Source organism: Elgaria multicarinata, chromosome 10, assembly GCF_023053635.1.
Source record: "Elgaria multicarinata webbii isolate HBS135686 ecotype San Diego chromosome 10, rElgMul1.1.pri, whole genome shotgun sequence".
Lineage (NCBI taxonomy): Eukaryota > Metazoa > Chordata > Lepidosauria > Squamata > Anguidae > Elgaria > Elgaria multicarinata.
In genome coordinates, this window is record NC_086180.1 from 35,723,172 (window position 1) to 35,745,552 (window position 22,381).

At 39.9% G+C, this 22,381-nt stretch overlaps 1 protein-coding gene across 2 annotated transcripts in view; it reads right to left on the bottom strand.

The window, feature by feature from the left end:
* The window catches only part of PRDM5 (PR/SET domain 5), a 104,950-nt gene that overhangs the window by 39,521 nt on the left and 43,048 nt on the right, over positions 1–22,381 (bottom strand). The window contains exons 10-13 of one of the 2 annotated variants that reach the window (XM_063135258.1): positions 10,945–11,039; positions 6,524–6,617; positions 3,288–3,448; positions 1,119–1,212 (exon numbers count right to left, since the gene is read on the bottom strand). In XM_063135258.1, coding sequence (XP_062991328.1) covers positions 1,119–1,212; positions 3,288–3,448; positions 6,524–6,617; positions 10,945–11,039 — 444 coding nt within the window. Of the gene's footprint in view, positions 1–1,118; positions 1,213–3,287; positions 3,449–6,523; positions 6,618–10,944; positions 11,040–21,330; positions 21,489–22,381 lie in introns of both variants that reach the window. The other variant, XM_063135257.1, reaches the window with a different exon arrangement.

The window sequence follows — 22,381 nt, forward strand, 5'->3', positions numbered from 1 at the left end:
TTTTTGGAAACGAAGACTGCCTTCTATCAACAGAAACAAGTAGGCACTACTATATACATCTACTGAAAGGCTCTCACCCTTCAGTAGATGCAGTAAACACATAAAGAAGCAGGATTCTGCCCCTGGCCCCACCTCAGTTTGTTCAACAGAAGCTGTGGACAGCTACCATGCACATAAGAGAGTATGCATGTAGGCCAGTCTTCCCCAACCTGATGCCCTCTAGACATTTTGGATGACAGCACCCAGCATTCCTGACCACTGGCCATGCTGAATGGGCCTCATGAGGGCTGACCTCCAGGCTGAGAAGGCTGATGTAGGGTGTGTACTGAGACCCTGGCAGTATTAGGGTCTCCATACACAATTAGGGTCTCTGTAATTTTGAGTAGTGGGCCCTATGCATGTACAGTTGTCTGTGTGTAGAAGACCATGTTCTGCTGTTCACTTTCTACTGAATTTATGGATGACAGGGGCCACCAGATATAATACTCTCCCTCTATGTATATGCACTTTCCCTCCATATACATATACTGAAGATGAAGGCAGTGTTACGATCATTCTACTATATAACTGCCTGGTCCTTTCTCTGGAAGACCACTCTGCTGCATTGAAGATCCTTGTTCTAAAAAATCAGCTATTGCCACAACTGGAGAAGGATTATTATTATCATCATCATCATCATCATTATTATTATTATTATTATTATTATTTTGAAACATCAAAATAGAAGTTGTTGAAGAAAGGAAAAACATTGCACGTTTTATTAAGTCATTCTTAGTAATCATTTTTTGTGAACCGCCCAGAGAGCTTCAGCTATTGGGTTTGTAAATAATTAATTTCCCCAGTATAAATGAGTAGAATTTCACTTTTTATAATTAAAACTTTACACTACTATGTTTCAACTGAAGCTAGTAAGAAGATCTAACAGACAGGACTGCTTTGGTGGGGGGGAAGTGTTCAACATTTAAATAGTTTTTCAAAAAGATAAGCAAATCTTCATGTTGGCATGGGAGATATAACAGTTATTCTTCAATAATACATCCAGACAAACCTGCACTTTGAAATTGTGCAATTCAAGTGCTGTGGAAAGGTTGTTGATTTCTTACAATGTAATACTATACCTGTATGGCTTCGAATATGGACTCTCAGTGTTCCATTACTTGCAAACTTCTGCCCACAGTAAGGACAAATTTTCTCCTTTTCACCTGTATGAGTCTACAAAGCACAAAGAGATATAAAGAGTTAATTTGGTTGCAAAAAATCCCCACCACAAATAAAATATGCTCAGATTTTTATATTTAATCTTCCAAGAGTTTAATTTGTTCACCATCTATTACACAGTACCCTGTAATAACAAAATCAGATTTTGAGAATTTAACAATGGTTGCACTTTAAGACTACACTAAAATCCCTAAAGTGATTTTGCTATTCATTGCAAAATAAACCAAGTTATCTACCCTAACTACCAGGCAAATGAGTTTTTATTCCTGAAATGGTTTGGGTCATAAAAAAAAAATCAATTAATCATAATTGGCTCTTGAAAATACTTGCAGCAGAAGAGAAAGATCCTTCCTACTTGTGCATTTTCACTACTTCTTCTATAGGATTTTTCAAAATAGTAAACACTAGCTTGATTTCTTAATGATAACCTTAAGTTCCGTAAAATGATAACTTTGTATTTGGGTCCAGTTCTACTAATATTATTCTTAAATAAAAGAGCTTTGCCTGAAAAATGCTTATCCAATAGAAAAATAAGAATTGAATACTGTAAAAACTTCTGTCAGAAAGATTATTACAAAAAAGATTTGTTGCATTTTTATTTCAGCTGGTTAGTAATAAGAAAATATATTTGTCACATAACTTCGAGTGCAGTTCATATTTAGTGTAATGGGATTTGATCCAACAATCTTCTCATCTGAAAGATCTTTCGGGGATTTTAGTGAATATGATATGGGGCACTGAATCTAGCCACAGTAAATATAATAAGAAGAATTCAGACAACGCTAAGCACATTAAAGTCCTTTGGGAAAGTTAAGCAAATACTTAAGTGCAAATAGGAATTCATTATGAAGTATAATTTGTCTAGACAGCACTGAATATTTTTAAGATATCACAAGGTGGCAGCAAAGTCAACGGGGCTAATAGGATAGCACTGTGCAGGTGAATGGCTGGTCGCTGGCCAACATCAATGGATACCTCTGAACAATCAGATGGGTTCAGTTTTGCAGGTTCAACTAGAACCTAGCTGCTAGATACTGCTTCAGATAAAAGTAGGATCTCCTTGCTCGGTCATTATTTCTTCCATGGCAAGATGCAATGGAGGGGAATGCAAAGAAATATGGAAGCTCAAGGCCTCCTACCAATCTCTCTCTGGATACAAGTGTAGGATGAAATCATCTGAATGGAGGCTTCATCTTATGTCTTCTAGTTCTGTGTTTTGTATTTCAATATGGTAACTAATTTCCATTGCACACATGGAACTGTTAACAGTTTAATCAAACTCTAAGCTTCTCTGCCATTCACGTAAGATAACAGAGATGACCTTCTAGAGGCTTCTTCCATTCCCAATAATTCCTACATCACTAGTGGACAAGCAATGCTAATATTTACTCTATTTATTGAAAGTCAAAGTTTGCAGAGTGTGAGAGAGACAATATTGGCTTAGCTCATCTTATCAAATGCAACAGCACACAACCATAATGAAATCAACGTTAAGACAAATACGAACCAGTCGATACTTCAATCTCCAGACTATGGCCTTGGTCATAAGAGGGCACACAACTTGCAATGGCTTTAGAAAACGGAAGAGTTGAGCCTTTTGTACAGCATGCTATGTTCCTTGAGCGGTTGGGCCTTTTTTTATCAATAGTAGCTCACAGATACATTAAGGCAATGAAAGCTAAACTGTAGAAAGTGTGACTTATTCCAACTTTGCACATTCTGCTGGGGTCCTGATTCAGAGAGACAGTTGAATGCATGCCTGATTAGGTGCTTTCCTATTGCTAGCAGTTTTGCATACAAGCACCGTGAATTGGAATAAATAGATTGATACAGATATTAATCTTTTCACTCATTGAAAAGAAAACTGTATTTCTATAGCTGCCTTAATTCTAATACTTCTATATACTTTCATCTGCATTTAATACTGTTGGTATGGCCAGTCCACAATTGAAAGCCATTTCTTCAAAAGAAATTCCACCATTTGTAAAGTAAGTATGGTAGAAGCTAAGCAAAATTACCCTAATATAATCACTTTTATTTTTATTTTTCAAATGACAGATTATACCTACTTTTTTATGGCTCTTAAGCACAGATGGTGTCACAAAGGCTTTGTCACACAAATCACATTTATATTTCTTATGGCCATCGTGAACAACTTGTATGTGAACATTCAGTGTGTCCTTCCTTTTGAACGTCGCATCACAGTGATCACATTTAAAGGTTCTTTCACCTAAGTAAAAGGAAGGAATAAAGATATGTTAATAAAAGAATTAGCCTAACTTCCACAACAATACTAATGGGTGATTATAAATCTACTGCAGCTATCATCACATTCAAAGGCAGCCTTACCATTAGGCAGAATATATAGTGAATGTAGGTGCCTAGAATGGATGCTTTAAAATGGTGCCATCTAGAACAATTAGACATCTTTCAGGATCAACTGTGATGGAAAGGTTATATGCCAGCCCTCTCCAACATGGTATCTTTCAGATCTTTTGGACTGCAAATTCCATCAAAGCAATCCAGCATGGCCATTCCATACATCTGGAGGACACCAAGTTGGATGAGGCTGCTATATATGTCATATTCATACCCAACACCATACTGAAAGTATCTCCTCTGCAAAAAACTACCTGGTGACCAAGTCTACATGGACAACTGTGTACCGAATCTTCTACATTTACATTGCATCTACAGGTGCTAAGGAAGTGCTAAGGCCAGCTGTAAGAAAACTAGGCTAGTATTTGTCATTATTATTAGTTTTGGGGGGGGGGGGCTAATTGGCCATTTAAAAATGTAAGCTTCAAAAACTAGCATGAGCTGCAACCAGCCATGTACTACTGTGAATGCAATGTTGAAGTACATATGCAAAATTGAACTATATATACTAGTTGTATTGTATTTCATAGTATAACTTCTGTTTTATTAAATATTAGTTGTGTGTTTTATTATATTTTTAATTGTTAGCCACTTTGAATCCTTAGAGGAGACCATAATTTTTAAAATGAATAAATAATTAATAAATAACTACCATTTTCCAGTCTTTTACTAGACTAGGGATTGTACTTTTGATTTTACAAGATCTAGCTTATCCTATATAATGTCAGTTACTGCACAAGGAAATCATTCAATACCTGCAGCATCTGGTTACAAACACCATTATGCTGTACAAACACTGCACATTATATTTTCTTCTTTTCTGTATGGTCAAAGGATTATCTAAGAATCTCAAGTTCTCCTTGAGTCAAAGGAAGACTCATATACAACATCTCAACTTGCATATTTGGGCACTAGGGGAACAATTATTGACCAGTCATTTTAAAGTACCTAGTGGATTTCAGGATGGAGAAAGCGAGCTTACAGTCTATAAGATGGTCTGTGATTTCACCTATAATTTTGACAAACACAATATTTGGTGTTTGGTTTAATCCAATATTTGGTTTAATTGCTTTTTGTAAGTTGGAGGAAATGCGAATATCAATTATTGTTTTTGTCCCACCCCCTGAATTTCACATTTATAGCAACTCTATAAAAGCTAAAATATACCGCAAAAGACATGTATATGGACATCTTAATGCTATACAAAGAATATCATACCATGCAATAAGAACAAAACAGAATACAATCATGAAACAATTTAAAAGGCAGTAAAATATAAATGAAATGTATACCATACTTTGTTCATTTACATTTTACTGCCTTTTAAATTGTTTCATGATTGTATTCTGTTTTGTACTTTTTGCATTTTTGGATTAGATGACCATTTTGGGATCTTGATTTGTACAGTGCCCTGATATTTTTGAAGTGTAGTTTAAAATTATTATTGCTGTTGTTATAACAAGCCTGTAAGGCAGGCTAGTTGATGCAGAGATACTGCAACCAAGTGAGTTCATGGAAGAGGTGAATTTGAACATGTCCACATAAAGACCAACGCTCTTCTGCAAGAACTTCACATTCCATATATAGCCCCAAAATAGCCATGGATACAATGATTTTTCCATTCCATGTGCTAATCATTGTCAGCATAAAATCTAAAATGAATGTATTGATTGTGCCAATCAAGTAGTGAACTGTATACCACCGTTACCATAGAGATCACCATTCCCATTGTGAATTTACTATTTTCCCATTGCATGAAACCTGGCCATCATGTAGTGGGTTTACTAGCTCTGCTGGCAGCTACCAATAAGATACACTGAGGAAAGAGAAATTCATTACACTACTAGGGATGTATATTTGTACATATGTGCATATGGCAGAAGGGCACACTTGCCCAAATCCCACCCCCCAATCCACATTTTCACACTTTAGCCTCGAGGGGAGGGGAATACACATTTCTATCAGGAAGGAAAGGAGCCCCTGCCAAAGGAAGTGAGGCAGGTGGCTACCAGGAGGAGGGCCTTCTCTGTGGCACCCTGGCTGTGGAATGAGCTCCCTAAGGAGGTTCGCTTGGTACCAACATTATATGCTTCTAGACGCCAGGTGAAGCCCTTTTTATTCTCCCAGAATTTTAACAGTCTATAAATAAATTTTAACTTGGTGTTTTAAATTTGTAATTTTGCATTGCTGCTGTTTTTATCTGGTTGAGCTTTTATATTGTATTTTATATTATGGTTTTAAACTGTTGTTTTATACTTTGAATGTTTTTAATTTTTGTGAACCGCCCAGAGAGCTTCGGCTATTGGGTGGTATAGAAATGTAATAAATAAATAAATAAATAAAATATCAAGGAAAAATGTGCATTTTTAAAAAATGAGGGTTTTTTTCAATTGGGGAAATACAAATGAGGCGAAACAAACTTTGAGGAAGAATTCAGAGAGCCTCAATGAGCCCGAACATCACATGTTCACCCATTCCTATGCACTAGAGCCAGGATTCACGTGGTGAATAGGACTAAACAATATGGCCAAGGAGTGTGAGATACTCACCCCACAGGTGGCAAGTACTTTGCTGAGAGACACAAGGTAAGAGGTACAAACATGGCTATTCCAAGGGGAGGAGTTGAGAATTCTGGCTTTTCAGTTTTGAGCATTTAACCAGGATTATATTTTCTAAAGAGCTCATTCATATCACTCACTGCATTGGGATCCTGAGGGGCAATAAATGCATTTGTCTTTCTCTATCGCTCAACCTACTCCTTTATTAAACATAGTTTTTTCTATTGAACCAAAAAGATATGGATTCGGTGTATGCCTGCTGATGCCAGAGAGTCTCCTTCAATGTTGAGCTAAGAGTGTACTTACTCTCACAGCTTACCAGTCAGGGATGCTATATGAACTTCTTGACCTTCTGTATTAGCACTTACTGTTATGTATTAGAAGGTGTCTCTGCAGAGAAAATGGGGTTCGGAACAATGCTTTGCATTCCTCACATTGAAAGGGTCTCTCTTCAGAATGGGTCTGTGGATGAAACACAATATAATTTAAGAGGAAAAGCTCAGAGCGATCAATTAGAAGTCATTACAATAATTGTGGCTAACTCTGCAAGCTGAAGAGGCCTTGTCTCACTTCACCAAAATAATAACAAAAGGCTTAATCCCACATGCTCCAGTGAGGGGGAAGTTAGTAATTGAGTTTGGTTGGTGTTAGGCAGATGTAAACTATAGAGAGAGGTGTGCATATAAACACAGCCATAAAGATAAAAACTCCACTTTGGGTTTTGTTTGGTGTTTCACCAGATGCCAGATCATAAGGTCTTCCAAACCTTACATGCAGACATGCACCTAAAGGAATGGCATTTCCTCAGTTAATTGTGGCCTATTTTTCATCCAGTTGCTTAGCTCCATCTTCTGAAGCTTAAAAACCTATCAGGGCTTAGTCCTATCCAGTCTCTCAGCTCACCCTTGTTTGTTATTTTGAAACCAAAGTTAGAAGTAGCAGCATTTTTGTGACAAGGGCCAGATCTACACCAAGCAGGAAGTAACATTTTGAAATTGGTTTGAAAACCGTAAATGGAATGTTTATGGGCCCCAACAGTTGTCAGTGCACTTCAATACCATTATAAAGCAGTAGTGTAGATCCTGCTTGTGAGTGTTTCCAGACAAGGTTTTTATTGTGCAATCATCCTGACTCGAACATGGAATATTACAAGGTATCCAGACAATGTTGTGTCTTCCATTTGTAACCCTTCCCTGTTCTCTCACTGTTTCTTTCACCTTTTTCCTTATCACAAAAAAAAAAATCTGTTGGGAAGGGAAAGATGGAAAATCTGTACAATGTCTTTTGTTTGGTAGCTGAGGAGCCTACTGTCTGGAAAAACCCCAGAACCTTGTTTTCCACATTTAAAGTGTATGATGGCTGAAATAAACTTCAAAACAGCGCATAACATAAAATGATGGATCTGAAGGTGAAAATGGGTGCTACATGATTCATTTTATTGGGTTGTAACACTAGAATTTGTGGAGGGGGAAGCCATAATCTCCTCCTAGAAATATTAATACACTAGAACATGACTGTTAAAATACTTCTTTCTATTTAGTTATCTCTAATTTTCAGGTAAATGAATTTGTTTGTTTGTTTGTTTGTTTCTAATAGGGGTGCAAAAAGTGTGGTCCACAGCCCTCAAGTGAGCATTCAGTCACCGGGAGACTAAAGTCTCTTTCTTCCCACAGTGTGCAGAAGCAGCCAGTATTGCTGCTTTGGTGCCACCATTACCAGTGTGGAAGCAGCAAAGCCCATCAAGGGTGCTGAGAGAGAAGGAAGCTAAAGCCTTCTCCTCCATGCAGCAACCCAGAAGCAATTGTGAAAGCAGGAATGCTACTTGGGGTTGCCAAGAGAGTGGAGAGATTAGCCATGTTTCTCCTCCTCCCAGCAATCTAGAAGCAGCCCTCCCTCCAGTGTGTGTGAGTGATGTGTTTATGTATTGTGTGTTATGTATGTGTATGAGGTGTGGGTGGGTGTTGTGAATGTGTGTTCCTGTGCATGTGCTTATGCGTGATCTCCACCACCCTGGCAAACACCTGATCCAGTCCTTGGGGCCAAAATGTTATCCTCTCCTGATATAATGCCTCAAGCGTGGATCCAGAACTACACTTATTTCAACCAAAGGTCTCTGATTCCTGGTGACAAGACAGATGATGGAAACTGTATCATCATAGACTGCACAGCTACTAACCACATGTATGCTCAAGAGCAATATTTAGACTAAAAGTAAATAATGAATACGCAACACAAATTCTCAGTCTGTTTCCACATACAAGACAAGGAGGGAGGAGAAAGTAATAGGCCAATAAATACAAACTGTAAAGAAGTATTTAAATTATTTGGTGATTTTGTACATGACTAAGACCTCCACCTGTAAAGTCTGTGGCTGCATCAAAGTTCTTCACTTATGTTTTCTGCTATTTTTGCTGAAACTCTCCAGATGATTTTTTAACTTCCCCAAGTTGACTTTGATTTCCTGGAACACAGCTACTTCCACCACCCCCCATTTGGATCACGCACACATATGTATTTGCTAAAAGACTGTCTTTACACATAAATAATAATATAACAGTGAACAAAAATCACCATCTGCAATCCAGACATGTAAGAAATTATTAGAAAATAAAGGAGTATAGAATGTACGTAAATGTTTGAGTAACTGACTGGTGAAATCCAACCATCATTAACATAAATGGGCTGTATACAATGGTGCACTAAGGGGTCTTTCCATTCCTGAAAGGGTCTTTGACCTAGCAGATAGTCTGCTAGTGGAAAGGTAGGAAGGCATCAGCTTCCATGCTGATCTTAAGGTTCCCCAATCCTAAGAATAATGAAGGTGGCAGCGAGAAGGGATGGAAAATGTTCTCCTTTCCATTAGTGGATACCTTTACTAGGATAAAACACCTTCCAGAAATGGAAGGGAACCATTAGATACAATCCAATGAGAAATTTGTCACTGAATTAAACAAGTATGAATTGTGCCCTGTGTATTCTGAAATTACTTTTACATTTCTTTTTCTTTGCCACTGGGTAGATCTTCTTTCATTTGAAATTTTCACCCCACTTTTCTCTATATAATAATCTCAAATCAACTTGCAGCAAAGTCCATAAAATCAGTAAAACAGTTCAAAATCAGTAAAACAGTTCAAAATCACTAAAATCAACTTCATACAATAAAACTAAGAGCAGGATAAACAATTCAACATCAAAACACACACAGAACTTTAACCCACAAAGATGTTAGTATCTCGTCTAAATCCTGAGAGAGTGAAGTTCTTATGGAGAGAGCTCCCAACCTGCAATAGAGAAGGCCCTGTTCATGAGTCACAGACAATTGTGCTTTTGAAATTGTTGGGATGCACAGTAGGGCCTCCAATGTCAGACACAGTGGGCAAGAAGGGCCATATGAGATGAGCATTATGGGATGAATTGCTCAAACAGTTTAGGATGTGTAGATAAGAACTGCACTTTGAATTGCACCCAGTAATGAACTGGAAGTCAGTGCAGAAGAAAGAAGACTGGGGAGATAGGATCAGCAAAGCAGGCTCCAGAAATCAGCCTGCCTGCAACATTTTCCACCATCTGAAGATTCCAAATGCTTTTTCAGGGGATTGCTATGTAGAATATATTGGAGTTTTCCAGTGTAGATGCAACTATCCTAAACGCAGATTAAAACATGAAGCTAAACTATCCCAATAGTGATCTCCAGCCCTTAAATAAAAGAAGTCAAACATTGCTTCTGAACTTTGACAATTCTGAAGCGGAAGGATGTTCCAAAACTGGATGAACATATGCGCCTTACTGCTTTTATTTAATACACTGAGAACACTTTCAAAGAGAAGTCCCTGGCAGACGACAGGAATTGTTGCAGTGTATCTAATGATGTAGTGAAATCACTGTTTTTGAACAGGACAACAGTCATAATGCATGTGTTAGCCAATTTTGTAGGCAGAATATAGCAAGTTTCCCTTCTGATGTCTCATCTGACCAGAGGTTGTGCTACAAGTTAATTGTAGCACAATCTCCGAGCAGATAACAAAGGGACATATGGGAAACCTGGAACCATTTCCCACAACCCCCCCCCACACACACACAAATATAGAACAAAATACTTCTTCACATTACAACCCATGCCCCATTCGCCACCCCCAACCCCAGCTGACCTCAAAACCCATTCATTTTTGCAAAGCTATCATGGGAAATGATTATGGAAAAAAACTAGAGTTGCTTTGAGGTTTCCAAGAAAGTTTTTAAAAGGGTGGTTCCCCCCTTATCTCCTTCTCAAGCTAAACAAATTACCTTTGAGAAAAGAGAGGGAGCAGGATATAACACTTTGAAAGTGGTTTGAAAACAGTATACAGAATGTGTCATGAGCCCCAACAGTTGTCAGTGCACTTCAATACCATTATAAAGCAATAGTGTAGATCCTGCCCAGAAGGCTCACTAGAGATAGGAGGGGCATTTCCAGCATAACTAGATATGACACTCCTAAGCGTGCATGAGAGTATCATTTTCTGCCAAGCAGCATGATTTTAATCAGGAGGCAGAAGAAAGGGGGGAAATCCTATGCTCCCCAGCTGTCATTTCCTGTGTCATATTTTTAAATTGTCCCTCGATTACAGGAAACAAAACATTGTGTTGCCATTGAATGACACTTCTTAGGGAAGTGGTTTGTACAAAAGTCCGAATTCTTCTCTACAAAGTTCGCCACATTTGCAGGGCTTCTTATCTTTTACAGCAGCTGCTAGAGAAAAGCTAAGCCAATGCCATGCCTGGACACAAAGAGACTGAGCTACCTTCTCACCTCAACAGGTGGATCCTCCAGAACAGGGCTGAGACATTTGGATGGTACTTTGCTGTGGGGAAGCTTGCATTGCTGCTGACTGTGCTGTACCTGTTCTGTGGATAAATAGAAGGCTTCAGTCTCCAGGGCTGTTAATCTGGCAACATGCATGAGTGAAAAAATCCACCGGTTTTCTAAACTCCCCACCCGCCATTGAAAAAGACTCTCGGGGCTTGCAGAGGTGATCAGCTATCCTGGCCTGACAATTCCTTAAACAGGCTTAACTTCCGATTCTGTAACGATCAGGAATCGTACAGGAATTAAATCATACTGAAAGCAGGGGAAATGCTCCCACTTAATAAGATTCTGATTCTCAGGTTAAGGTTCTCAGTCTTAGGACTGTCTTAAGAAATATTTTTGTAAGCTGCCTTGAGAGCCGTTTTTTGGCTAAAGGGCAGGATAAAAATGCTATAATAAATAAATAAAAATAAAATAAAAATATGAGGAACAATACCATAGGCTAGGGCTGTGCACAGCCCCCTGCCTTGCCTTTAGGGCCTACCATCCCAAATGGCTCACTACCATCCCAAATGAGGCCGATGCACCCTGAAGCTGTCGGACCCATTCCAATCCGCTTCAGGGTCCCTCAGCCCGATCCAGTGCCACTCTGGATTCAGACTGAAGTGGGCCAAATTGGTCTGCTTCATCACGGAATCAGGGTTCAGCCCTCAAGGCAGTGTACAGCCCTACCAAAGGGCTGTACACCTAAGAGATAGGTGGAAGGAATATAGAATTCAGTGCAAAAAAATGCAGACCTTGGACATGAAGGTGTGGCCATAACACCTTGGGATTTCTTCTTTAATTCAGTTGTTCCAACCCACAACCAAACAATGACCCAGTTTGCACAATATCACACCGGCTGTTGAGGGTTGTTGCCCCTCAACCCCAATAATGGGTTTGGATGACATGGCAAGCCATCACAGCATAGAGAAGTCTGACCGGAATATGCAGCAGGCAGTGGAGGCTGGCGGTTCCAGTGTCAGTGGGATGGTGAATCTGCTCTGGGTTTCAGTCAGAACCAGCCAGGGGTTCATCACCTTGGACAGCTCCTTTAGAGTTCTGTCTGGTTCTGACTGAAACCCACAATGAATTCACTGCCCCACTGACATCAGAGCCACCAGCCTCCACTGGCAGCAGGATTAACAATCCACCATAGCTTATTTCCCTTGCTGTTATCATGCAATCCAGCCCAATCTCTGCTTCCCTGATCATGTAAACAAACTTTGCAATTTAAAAGTCCTTTATCAGCTTTTTTAGTTGTAAACCACTAGCCTGAGGATTATAACCACCATTTCTTTCCCTGCAAGAAATAGAGGGCCAATTTAAATGTTGCCTCAGTGGTGCCACAAGGGCAGGACTTTGGGGCAAAGGTCAGGGACCCAGTCAGCAGAAAGTGCAGGAGGGCCCAAAATGCAGTAGAGCTGGCTTACTATACTTTGAAGTGAAATAATACACATTACCACATTTAAAAGATAGCTTCCATAAGACCATGAGGTCCAGAGTGTAAAATTACTAATCTGCATCATTGAGGCCATTAATAAGCATTGGGAGTTAACATTTGAAACGTTCACATTTGGAGTTACCATTCCATGCATTTGCCAAAATGCATGCAGCATTTCCACACCAGCAATGCATAACTTGGACCATTGCTAGCCCTGTCGTACAGACACTGGACAAGTTTGAGCCAACGCATAGGGTAAGAAGCTTTAAAATGTTACGCCTGCTGCATAGCGCATAAGGATAAGCTCTCTCTTTTTATCCTTATCTGCCTCCATACAGGAGCTGTAATGTTTAAATTGGCTCTCATTTAAATACAGGAGGAATTTTGTTGGCTATGGTCACAATTCGGAGAACTGTGCAACTAACTGTACCTCTAACAGAGGCCAGACACTCTAACAGAAGCTCCTGCTCCATGGCAAGTGGATCTTGAAGCCAAGTAGAGTTCTAAAAGAAGCTTGCAATGCAGGTGGGCTAAAGACAGAAATGTCTGGATTCTAAGCAGCCCTAGTGAAGACACATCTTCAACCCTAGTAGACTGAACAATTCCATAGTAGACCAGTCTTGCCTAAGCTGGTGCCCTCCAGAGTTCAACTCCCATCAGCCCCAACCAGCATAGCCAATGATTAGGAATTCTCAGAGTTGTAGTCCAAACTATCTAGAGGGCACCAAGTTGCAGGATGCTGCAATAGACCAATGGATAGAAATCTTCCTTTAAGTATGGTAAGAAATGAAAATGTTTGTATTTTTCTTATTACATTTATAGCCCACCTCTCTTCCGAAGACTTCAAGGCAACACATGTTTCCGTCCCCCACAACACATCCTCATTCTGTCCTCACAACAGCCCTATGAGATAGGTGAGGCTGAAAGAGACTGGCCCAAGGTCACCAAGGTTGCTTCATGGATTTGAACATGTGTTATATGTAAGGACTCCCTCCCTCTTGTATCCCCTCTTTTATTAAACTCCTGTTGATGTATTTACATTTATTCCTTGGACAGAAAAACCATCCATAGTGAAAACCAAAGCTAGAAATGTCATTGTACAAAACTAGCAAGTTAACCTATGCCACAACTCAGTGCTTATATATATCTCCAAGGAGCTTAGGATACTGCACATGCATCCAGCCCCATGTCATCTTCACAACAACCCTGAGATAGGTTAGGCTGAGAGAGTGTGACTGGACCAGGCTCACTTAGAGAATTTCATGGCTGTTCAGGGATTAGAACTCTTGTCTCCCTAACCCAAGTCAGATGGCCTATCCACTACACCACAGTAGTTTTCACACTTTCTGCTTTCAAGGAAACCTTTTCCATTCTAACATGTGTTCTGAAGAACGTTGTCCTGTTTGCTATGGAATGACTGCACACTGTAAAAATCAATGCACAAAGAAGCCTATGGTGCCGTACTGATGATCTGCATGAACTAAGACTCCCTGCCAGAATATTCCTAATACTCTGGTTTGGCTGCACATTGCAGCAGAAGATAGGGACTATGGGAAATCTACCTTTCTGTGACCTGCCCCGTGGTTTGGATTGTTGAATTCTGGGTTGTTGTGATGTGTGATCAAACAAACAACCAAGAAAGAGAACCCATGATTTGCTGTTGGGTTGTGAACTCTGGATTGTTTAAACCATGGCTTGTCACAACAATCATGGGTTGTTCATGGGTTGTTTTGCCATGGGCAAGAGTGGTGGAAAAAACCCCATAGCCGCTCTTTATGACAGTAGTACAGTGCTACAAAAGGATACACGGAGAAAGTGGGAGAAGGAGGAGGGAAGCAAACTACCCATGGATTGAGAAAACAAACCATTGTTTGTTCATCTATCTGCCACACAACAAACTATGAATTACATAAATCACAATTTAGTGTTATATGCGAACCAGGCTTGCAAAACCTGTCTGCCATTACTTGAAGAATCCGTTATCAGTTTCCAAGAAACTCAAGTCCCCCACAGAACACTGTCTCAAAACTAGGGCTGCGCGCAGACCCCCCGATCCGCAACTTTTGGATTGGGTCCACTCTGCTTTCGGGCGATCCACCTACAGTCCGCTCCGCGGCGGGGCTCCGGATCTATATCCAGCATTGTAAATGTCAAACGCCTATAACTTTTTTAGTTTTAAAGTTAGAAACATCAAAATAGCCACCATGAGAGCTTATAAATGTATCCAGATTCATGCCCATTTTGAAGGAAATCTGAGCATGCCCTGAATTTTGGGGAATATTTTAAAAATCCCCCATTTACAGAAATGCATGTATCTCTGTCATTTTTCCAGATACACACTTGCAACTGCCCACCATGAGAGCTTCTATATTGATCCTTATTCAAGCCCATTTTGAAGGAAATCCAAGCATGCTCTGAACTTTGGGGAATATTTAAAGTTTTCACCCTCAACCCTAACCCCAATTAACAAAAGTGCTTACATCTCGGTCACTTTTAAAGTTAGAAACATCAAAATGGCCATCATGAGAGATTATAAATATATCCAGATTCATGCCCATTTTGAAGGAAATCCGAGCATGCCCTGAATTTTGGGGAATATTTAAAGTTAAACCTAAATCAGAATCTTCCTCTCAGGTAACCACATCAAAAATGAACACAGGGAACTTCAAGACAGAAAATTATTAAACGGGGTGAGTGTACAGACCTTGCGTTGCCATGCTTGGGTCGCAATACTTCTAAAAACTTAATTTCTTTCATGCCATCCACTCATTTCAAAGTGCTACTACGAGTTGGTTTTTCAAGATGCACCCCCCCACACACCTCCGTCATAGTTCACACACTCCAGGGTATGCCCAGCCAATAATTGTAATAACAATTACAATAAAAACCGCAATAATCACAACAACAAGAAGAATTAGAACAAAAACGTTGTCTGACTTTATTACCAGTAAGGGGAAAGTGGACGTGCCCAGTGGGACAGTGTGGACTGTGCCAGTCATTCCGCTGGTCCTGTCTAGGTACGTGCCTTTGAGAAGCCACATCACACATCAACTCATGCAAATCATTGGCTTCCTTCCACTGTTTCCCCTTTGGAGGGTTTTGACGACCCTCAAGGGCAGTGGGCACTGGGCACGTCCACATGCCATACAGCACATCATCCACTTGCACCACATCTATTCAGTTGTTCACCAAGGTTATGGTGGGTACCTTGCAGTGGTAGATGAAGGGAATTGGCACCAGTAGGAAGGTGGAAGAAAGAGAGACAAGCTCTGGTGCCGTGTATAGATAAACAATGAACTTTTTATTTTTGTAATGATGTGAAAATCAGTTTATCATCATTGTCTTTTAACATTGCTGTTTTAAATCTGTATTTTAAATCAGTATTTTAAATCTGTGTGTGTATATATCCATCGCTGCTTGGTTTTACCCTGGTTGTGCTTTTATATATTATTTTTATTGTTTTTATACTCCTCCTCCTCCTCCTCATCATCATCATCACTTTATTACGATCCATAGATCCATCAAGGACAAAACTGAGACATAAAACACAGGACAAATTAAAATTGTTTTATACTACTGTTTGTTTTATACTGTTGTTTGTTTTATACTTTGATTTGTGTCTGATGGTTTTAACTTTTGTGAACCACCCAGAGAGCTTCAGCTATTAGGCAGTATAAAAATGCAATAAAAAAATGTATTTCCTTCCACCATCTAACATGGTGCTCATCTCAACACATGTAGGCCTTTCCGCATATAAAATAAACTGAACACACCACAAAAATCCTTTAATGGATGCCTCACTGAATACCTAAGGAGTGGTTCTATGAAAAACAAATCAGGCCTCTTAAATGGGACCTTGAACAATGTATTAAAAATTAAAGAGTCCACAATCAAGACTCTAATTACCAACCATCTTACCAAGGAAGCACCACACCAGTAAAAGTGCCTTGTAACCTACACATGGGGAAGTTGAGCCACCTCTAACTGAAATCAAGTCTTTATATTGTGAAAATGCCATGCTAAACCACATCAGTTACAGCACCACCTCAGCTTGGAAAATATTCAAACACACACTTTGTGTCAGCCAAATTCATTTGACTCTGACACTGCAGCACACCACCAGATTATGTATCCATAAAAGATTATCCCTATGCATCAAGGCAACCTCTGCCCAAAAGCATATAAAAAAAGACATTCTTAAAAGAAATGCTTCTGATACCAATTCAATGGAAAGACCACAAGATTACTTTGCATATCTATTTGAAGATATCAAATTTGAAAACATGTTTTCTGTTATGGGTGTTGGGTTTGCACTTCTGAACAAGGCATGCCTATTGCAGATGTAGAACAAAGCTGCAAAAGTATTCTGAGCCGATGCCTTACTGTGATGTATTTTGGAATGTGAAGCAACGGCTGTGTTTTTCAGGGTCAAGTCAGGCTAGAATATCAGGGGATGCCTGCGACTCAGGAGTCCTTTGGCCAGGTCCATCCAGGCCAGTGTTATATGAAATCTGACTGGCAGTGCCTCTCCAAAGTCTCTTAGCAGGGCTCTTTCCTAATCCAACTATCTGAGAACCCCTTAACTAGAGGAGAGGGATTGAACCTTATATACACACAGTATGTGATCTACTACTAAGCTATGGCTTTTCCCTTCTTAGAGCCACACAGCAACAGAGTTTAATTTGACTAAGGCTTAGCTCTATAATGTGTTTTCCGTGCCAGAACTCAGACTTGGGATATGCACAGTAACAATAACAAGGGGGATATATTTGAACATGTGCTGTTACAGAGGAGTACCAGATGTGCTGGCTCTCTTGCACGTATCATGTGCAAGATGGGTCTAACTGACATTACCCTGACACCTAGGATCAAGAAGCCATTTTGTTCCAGAAGGCAAAAGCCTGAGAGCTGCCAAGACTGATGTTAAGGTTCTGGAAATGCCGCAGAGGCGAAGGAGCCACAGAATGTTTCTTCCTTGACAAAAGGAAGAATCTTCCTTGACAAAAGAAGATTGTTCCCTACGGCCGGGGGGTGAGGGAACATGCAAATGCTTGCCTGACCATCCAATTAATCCATAAGGGTGCCTTTGAACTGTTGAATCCCTGGCAAGAAAATGTTTTAAACCTAAAGTGCCTCAACAACCTGGACAGGTCAGGCAGGTCATGCACTACCTGAGCATCCGTAATTACACCCTTTTGTTTTGAATATTGTGCAATACTATTCAGTATAGCAAGCAAGTTGAAAAATTAATTAAGAGGCATGGAAACTCCTTGCACCTTCTACTCAGTGGCCATTACCAAACTACTCTCTCTCCCCGCCACCCCCGTTTTTAACTTGCCTTGGAGTTTGGGAAGTCAATATGAATTCTTTCTGCTTGGCATCCCTCCCACTGATGTCTTTCAGCTCTAAGAATAAACCCAGTCAGTCTGATCTTTAATACAATTTCTTATTACTCTTTCCTGGCATGATTTTCTGCTCTGCTCTAGCACATTTTCAGAGTCAGATTTCTGCTCCTTTTTCCTCCAAATAAATCAGTGCGATCCTTATACCAAAAGTGAAAGCTGCTTATTATCATCATCATCATCATCATCATCATCATCGAGAGCTTTGCCCCATAGCCGAAGCTCTCTGGGAGGTTTACAAAGATTAAAATCAGTAGACATTAAAAACAAATGCACAAAATTTAAAGCCATAAAAAGCATAAAAACAGACAATATCCATTTAAAAACTACTATTCTGGGGTCATTTAAGAAAAAAACTCAGCATATGTTGTTAAAGCTTTGCCTTCTGGGATAGATAATTTGGACCTTTATACCTCCGGGCAAAACACATCATGGAGCCCAAAGCCAGGTTCCACACATAATGCAGCATGACCTGCCAGCTCTATACAACCATTCTAGAGATTGTTGGTTTTGAGACCAAAGGGTGGAATTTGTAACATAGGAAGCATGAAGCACTGGGAAGCAGCTATGAAAAAGTCTCCAGTTGAACACTACATTTCTGAATTTTGTTGGGGACTATGGAGAAGCTCCATTGGCAAGGCTCTTGATCAAAAGCTGTTTTGTGGTCCCTAATAATGGCTTACCCTTTATTCAGTGGCCCTGTCATTGATCAAAGCCATTTTCCTGGCTGTTTCTGGATAATTTGCTATTTAGCAGAACCATTGGTGACATTATAAGTGCCCCATTGTTGTAATTTGGAACTAATCTGAGAAAACTGAGGGTAGTCTGGGCTCACAGCATTTTCTAATTTTTGGTAACCAACCAGGAAGTGAAGTCCTTTGGGTTCCCCTTCCTTCCTCTGAAGTCACAAAATCATAGCTGCTCTTCTGTATTTCTTCTCCTTTCCTGAATCTACTCACGTTTTTGGACTTTTAATGAGTGTTTGAGCTGATTTCCTATTTTAGTCATTACACATATATACACACAAGTTGTGTGTCCCGATGCATTGCAAAAGTGCACAGTTAACTTTCTTTTACAATCAGGTAAACCTAGGGATTAAGGGAAGGCTATCTAGGTCAGAGGATATAAGCAAGCTTATATGTCAGCCCCCATCCTTTTACAATTGAAGCACCACACAAGGAGTAGAACAAAATGAATATAAAGGAGATTACTATTGACCCTGTTCAGATGACACGCTAAACCACGGTGGTTAAGCGTTTTGAGCTAAGAAATATGGCTTAGTGAGTCATGTGAAACATGGCTTAGTGTGTGGTGTGAACTATTCCTAACCATGGTGGCTACATAACCATGGTTTAAACACACTGCAAAAGGGTTAGTGGCCTAACCAGTTAGTTCCAGTAACTGGCTTTGAGCCTTTATAGTCCTAATATAAATCTGAAAACAACAGACTATAATGCTGTTCCCTAACCAGTATCAGTCTCTGGGTTTCTCTACAACAAACTCAAACAGACTAAGGTTCAGAATATAGAATAAGTCCACACGAGTTTATCGTTCCAACAAAGAAACAAGACAAGGCAGCTTTTCAGGTTAGGAAGACGTGAGGATGCATGGGGATCCCATTTGCGGGGTAAAATGTTGATGCACTTTTCTGGTTTAGCCCATGGATTTCAATCCATTTCCCCCACCCTACCCCGCTGGTGTCAACCGCCCAGAGAGCTTCGGCTATGGGGCAGTATATACATTTAATAAATAAAATAAATAAATAAACTTGTTCCATAGCAAATCGAGCCAATCCGCGGATTCCAGGGTGTTTTTTTTAATGGCAGCCATTTTTTTTAGAGGGGGTATCTTGAAATTTGCATGAATTTTGTTGGATTTTTTTGGTGGAAAATTATTGCAATCTTGTGCAAGTGCACACAACTGCAAGTTTGCATGTCCGCTATGTAGCCCCGCAGAGGCATATTCCTCTTTTAGTAATATCCTTGTGAGTTTCACTCTCTCCACACACTAAGTTTAGCCCAGTAGAGCCATATTCTGTACTTGTCAAGAACATGACATGCTAGTTTGTATGCATACAGCACTTCTTCCCAACAGTTAAAGCTGCAGGAGCCCTGCCCTCTTTTGTATCTGGTCAAGAGGACAGGTTTTCTGTAGCTTTAACTGTTGTGATGAAGAGGGAATTTCACCAAGTGCTGCATTCATGCAAATGACACCTGCTGAAATGCCCTTTTCTGTACAACTGTTAAAGGCACCAGAGTCCTGTCCTCCTTTCCATATCGTCACCCTAATATGTCCTAGTTCCATGTCCTAACTCTAGGCCCCTCAAAGTGATCCATAGACATTTTCAGGAGCAAGGACCATACTAGGTTTTGATCTGGAGCAAAATGCCTCAGTGATTTCAATTAACGTTTTCCTTTAGGCCATAAGAATTGCAAAAGGAAAAAAAGGACCTTTTGCTTTCTTTCCTTTTTTTGAATTCAAAGGTGACCGCACAGAAAGGCTTTCAGTCATTTTCATTTTCAAGTGCAACCACTCCGTAAACTGTGTTGTTGTTTTTAAAGGACATTACATATGTAAGCTATGATCGTGATGTGTACTCAAGCTAGTCTGTCTTTCAACAGGCTCATGCATCCTGTCTGTGTTAGAAAGAACAGTCATCATTGTTTCACCCTGCAAGGAGCATTCTGGTTATTATTATTACTTTCACATGATTTATGGCTGGAAACGCAAAAGATGGTGCAAAGATCCGGTGCCAAATTCCCAGATGGCATATAACATGAGCCAAACTGTGAAAAATATGTAAGTCTTGGTATATCTGTTTCATCAAAGTGTTGAGGGCGGAGGGGAGGGGAGGGGGTGGGGAACGAGCAAGAGCTAAGCAGGAAACTAGCCAGATTTATTTATTTATTTATTTACAGTTTTGCAATTCTGAAGGAGCAGCAGTCAAGGGTGCAGCCAGGCCACTGAAAATGTAACCCAGGGTCAAATGTAATGACAGGCATTATCGAAATTAGGGCAGGCAGATTGGAGCTTAAATCACACAGCCAGGAGTCTTTTAGTGGTGGCTGAATGTGTGGTTCCTCTATACTTTTAGGGCAGAGCTTCTTCTGTTGCTGTAATCACGTTTAACCGAAATGGAATGCAAACTTCATTTTTTTTCTCGCAGTAGTCAAAAAGATAAGGAATGACTACAACATTACTATAGATTTTTTAAAAAAAGTGTTAAAATATTCCTAGAGGAACAAAGTTAACGGAGCTACTTGGAGTTGATTAAAAGAAACACCAAACAATAACCAGGAACCTATTGATGATCTTAACATCTAGGCGATTGCAACGGAACGCTAGCCAATATATTTTGCAAGATTTGAAGCTCATGTTTCTAAGCATGCCAAAGCGTATTGATCCATCACAGAAATGAGCAACAGCTGCAACACTAAGCCTGGCAGAGCTGTAAACAACAACAGCAGAGTGTTTTTTTGTTTTTTGTTTTTGTTTTTTGTTTACCTTCTTGTGATTCTTGTAAACATTTCTGTGGGCAAATCCCTTTCCACAAAGCTTGCATTTATAGGGTTTATCTTCACTGTGTATTATTTTGTGTGCAGTCACTTGATCAAGTCGTTTGAAGGACTTATTGCAAACCTCGCAGGTGTAGGGGCGTTTTTCTGCAGAAAACGAGTGGGGGACATTTAATCTCCTGTTTATACAGGGGTAGAAGATGAAAGGCAGAGACAGCCATCTCCTCAGAGAGATTTCTGCAATGAAGTCAACCCAATTAAGATTAAACCAATTAGAAAGACATCTAATGCCCTTTACATTACACAGTTAAGTCGCTTCATAAAATATAAGCCATGGCGCATCTCAAGAAATTGGCACGTTCTTTGCAACTATCATGGTGAAAACTAAACCCTGATTAATTAGCTTAAATCAAAAGAGAATGACTTCAAAGGGGCAAAAACTGTTGCCAGACTACCAACGTGAAAGAGGGCATGACAGTTTAAGTGTTTTAAAACTTAATTAATAATACACATAGCATATTCATTTTCAATAAAACCCAAGTGGTATATATACATTTTCATGTTTCAATTGCTAGTTGAAGCCTAGCGCTACAACATTCTAATCCAGAACTCAAAAGCCAGCTGAATGCCTCCGAGATACTGGCTTTTTGTTTGCTTTCTCGTTTAAACAAATGTACTTGGAGCATGCTGTGAGATAGCAGATAACACCCACAGTGTTTGCAATGTTGAAAACCTTTTTAAAGCATTTGGGAAGAGAACAGAAAATCATGTTTTGGTTAGATTGGGCACAGCTTTTTCCCAATTATTAAGTGAAAGACATGGAAATGCCAGAATTTAATGAACAGAAATAAGTAGCAGAGTTCGATCGGACAATACAGTGATTTTTGCAACTATGACAAGGGCTTCCCTCTGCCAGATCCCTCAAGATCCAGGCAGGATGAAGTGTTGGCATGGGAAATTCAGCTCATGTTGCTGCTGTCTAAGGTGGGATATGGTCAGTCTGCTCTGGAGCAAGCTTCTTCCTGATAACTAGAGATCTA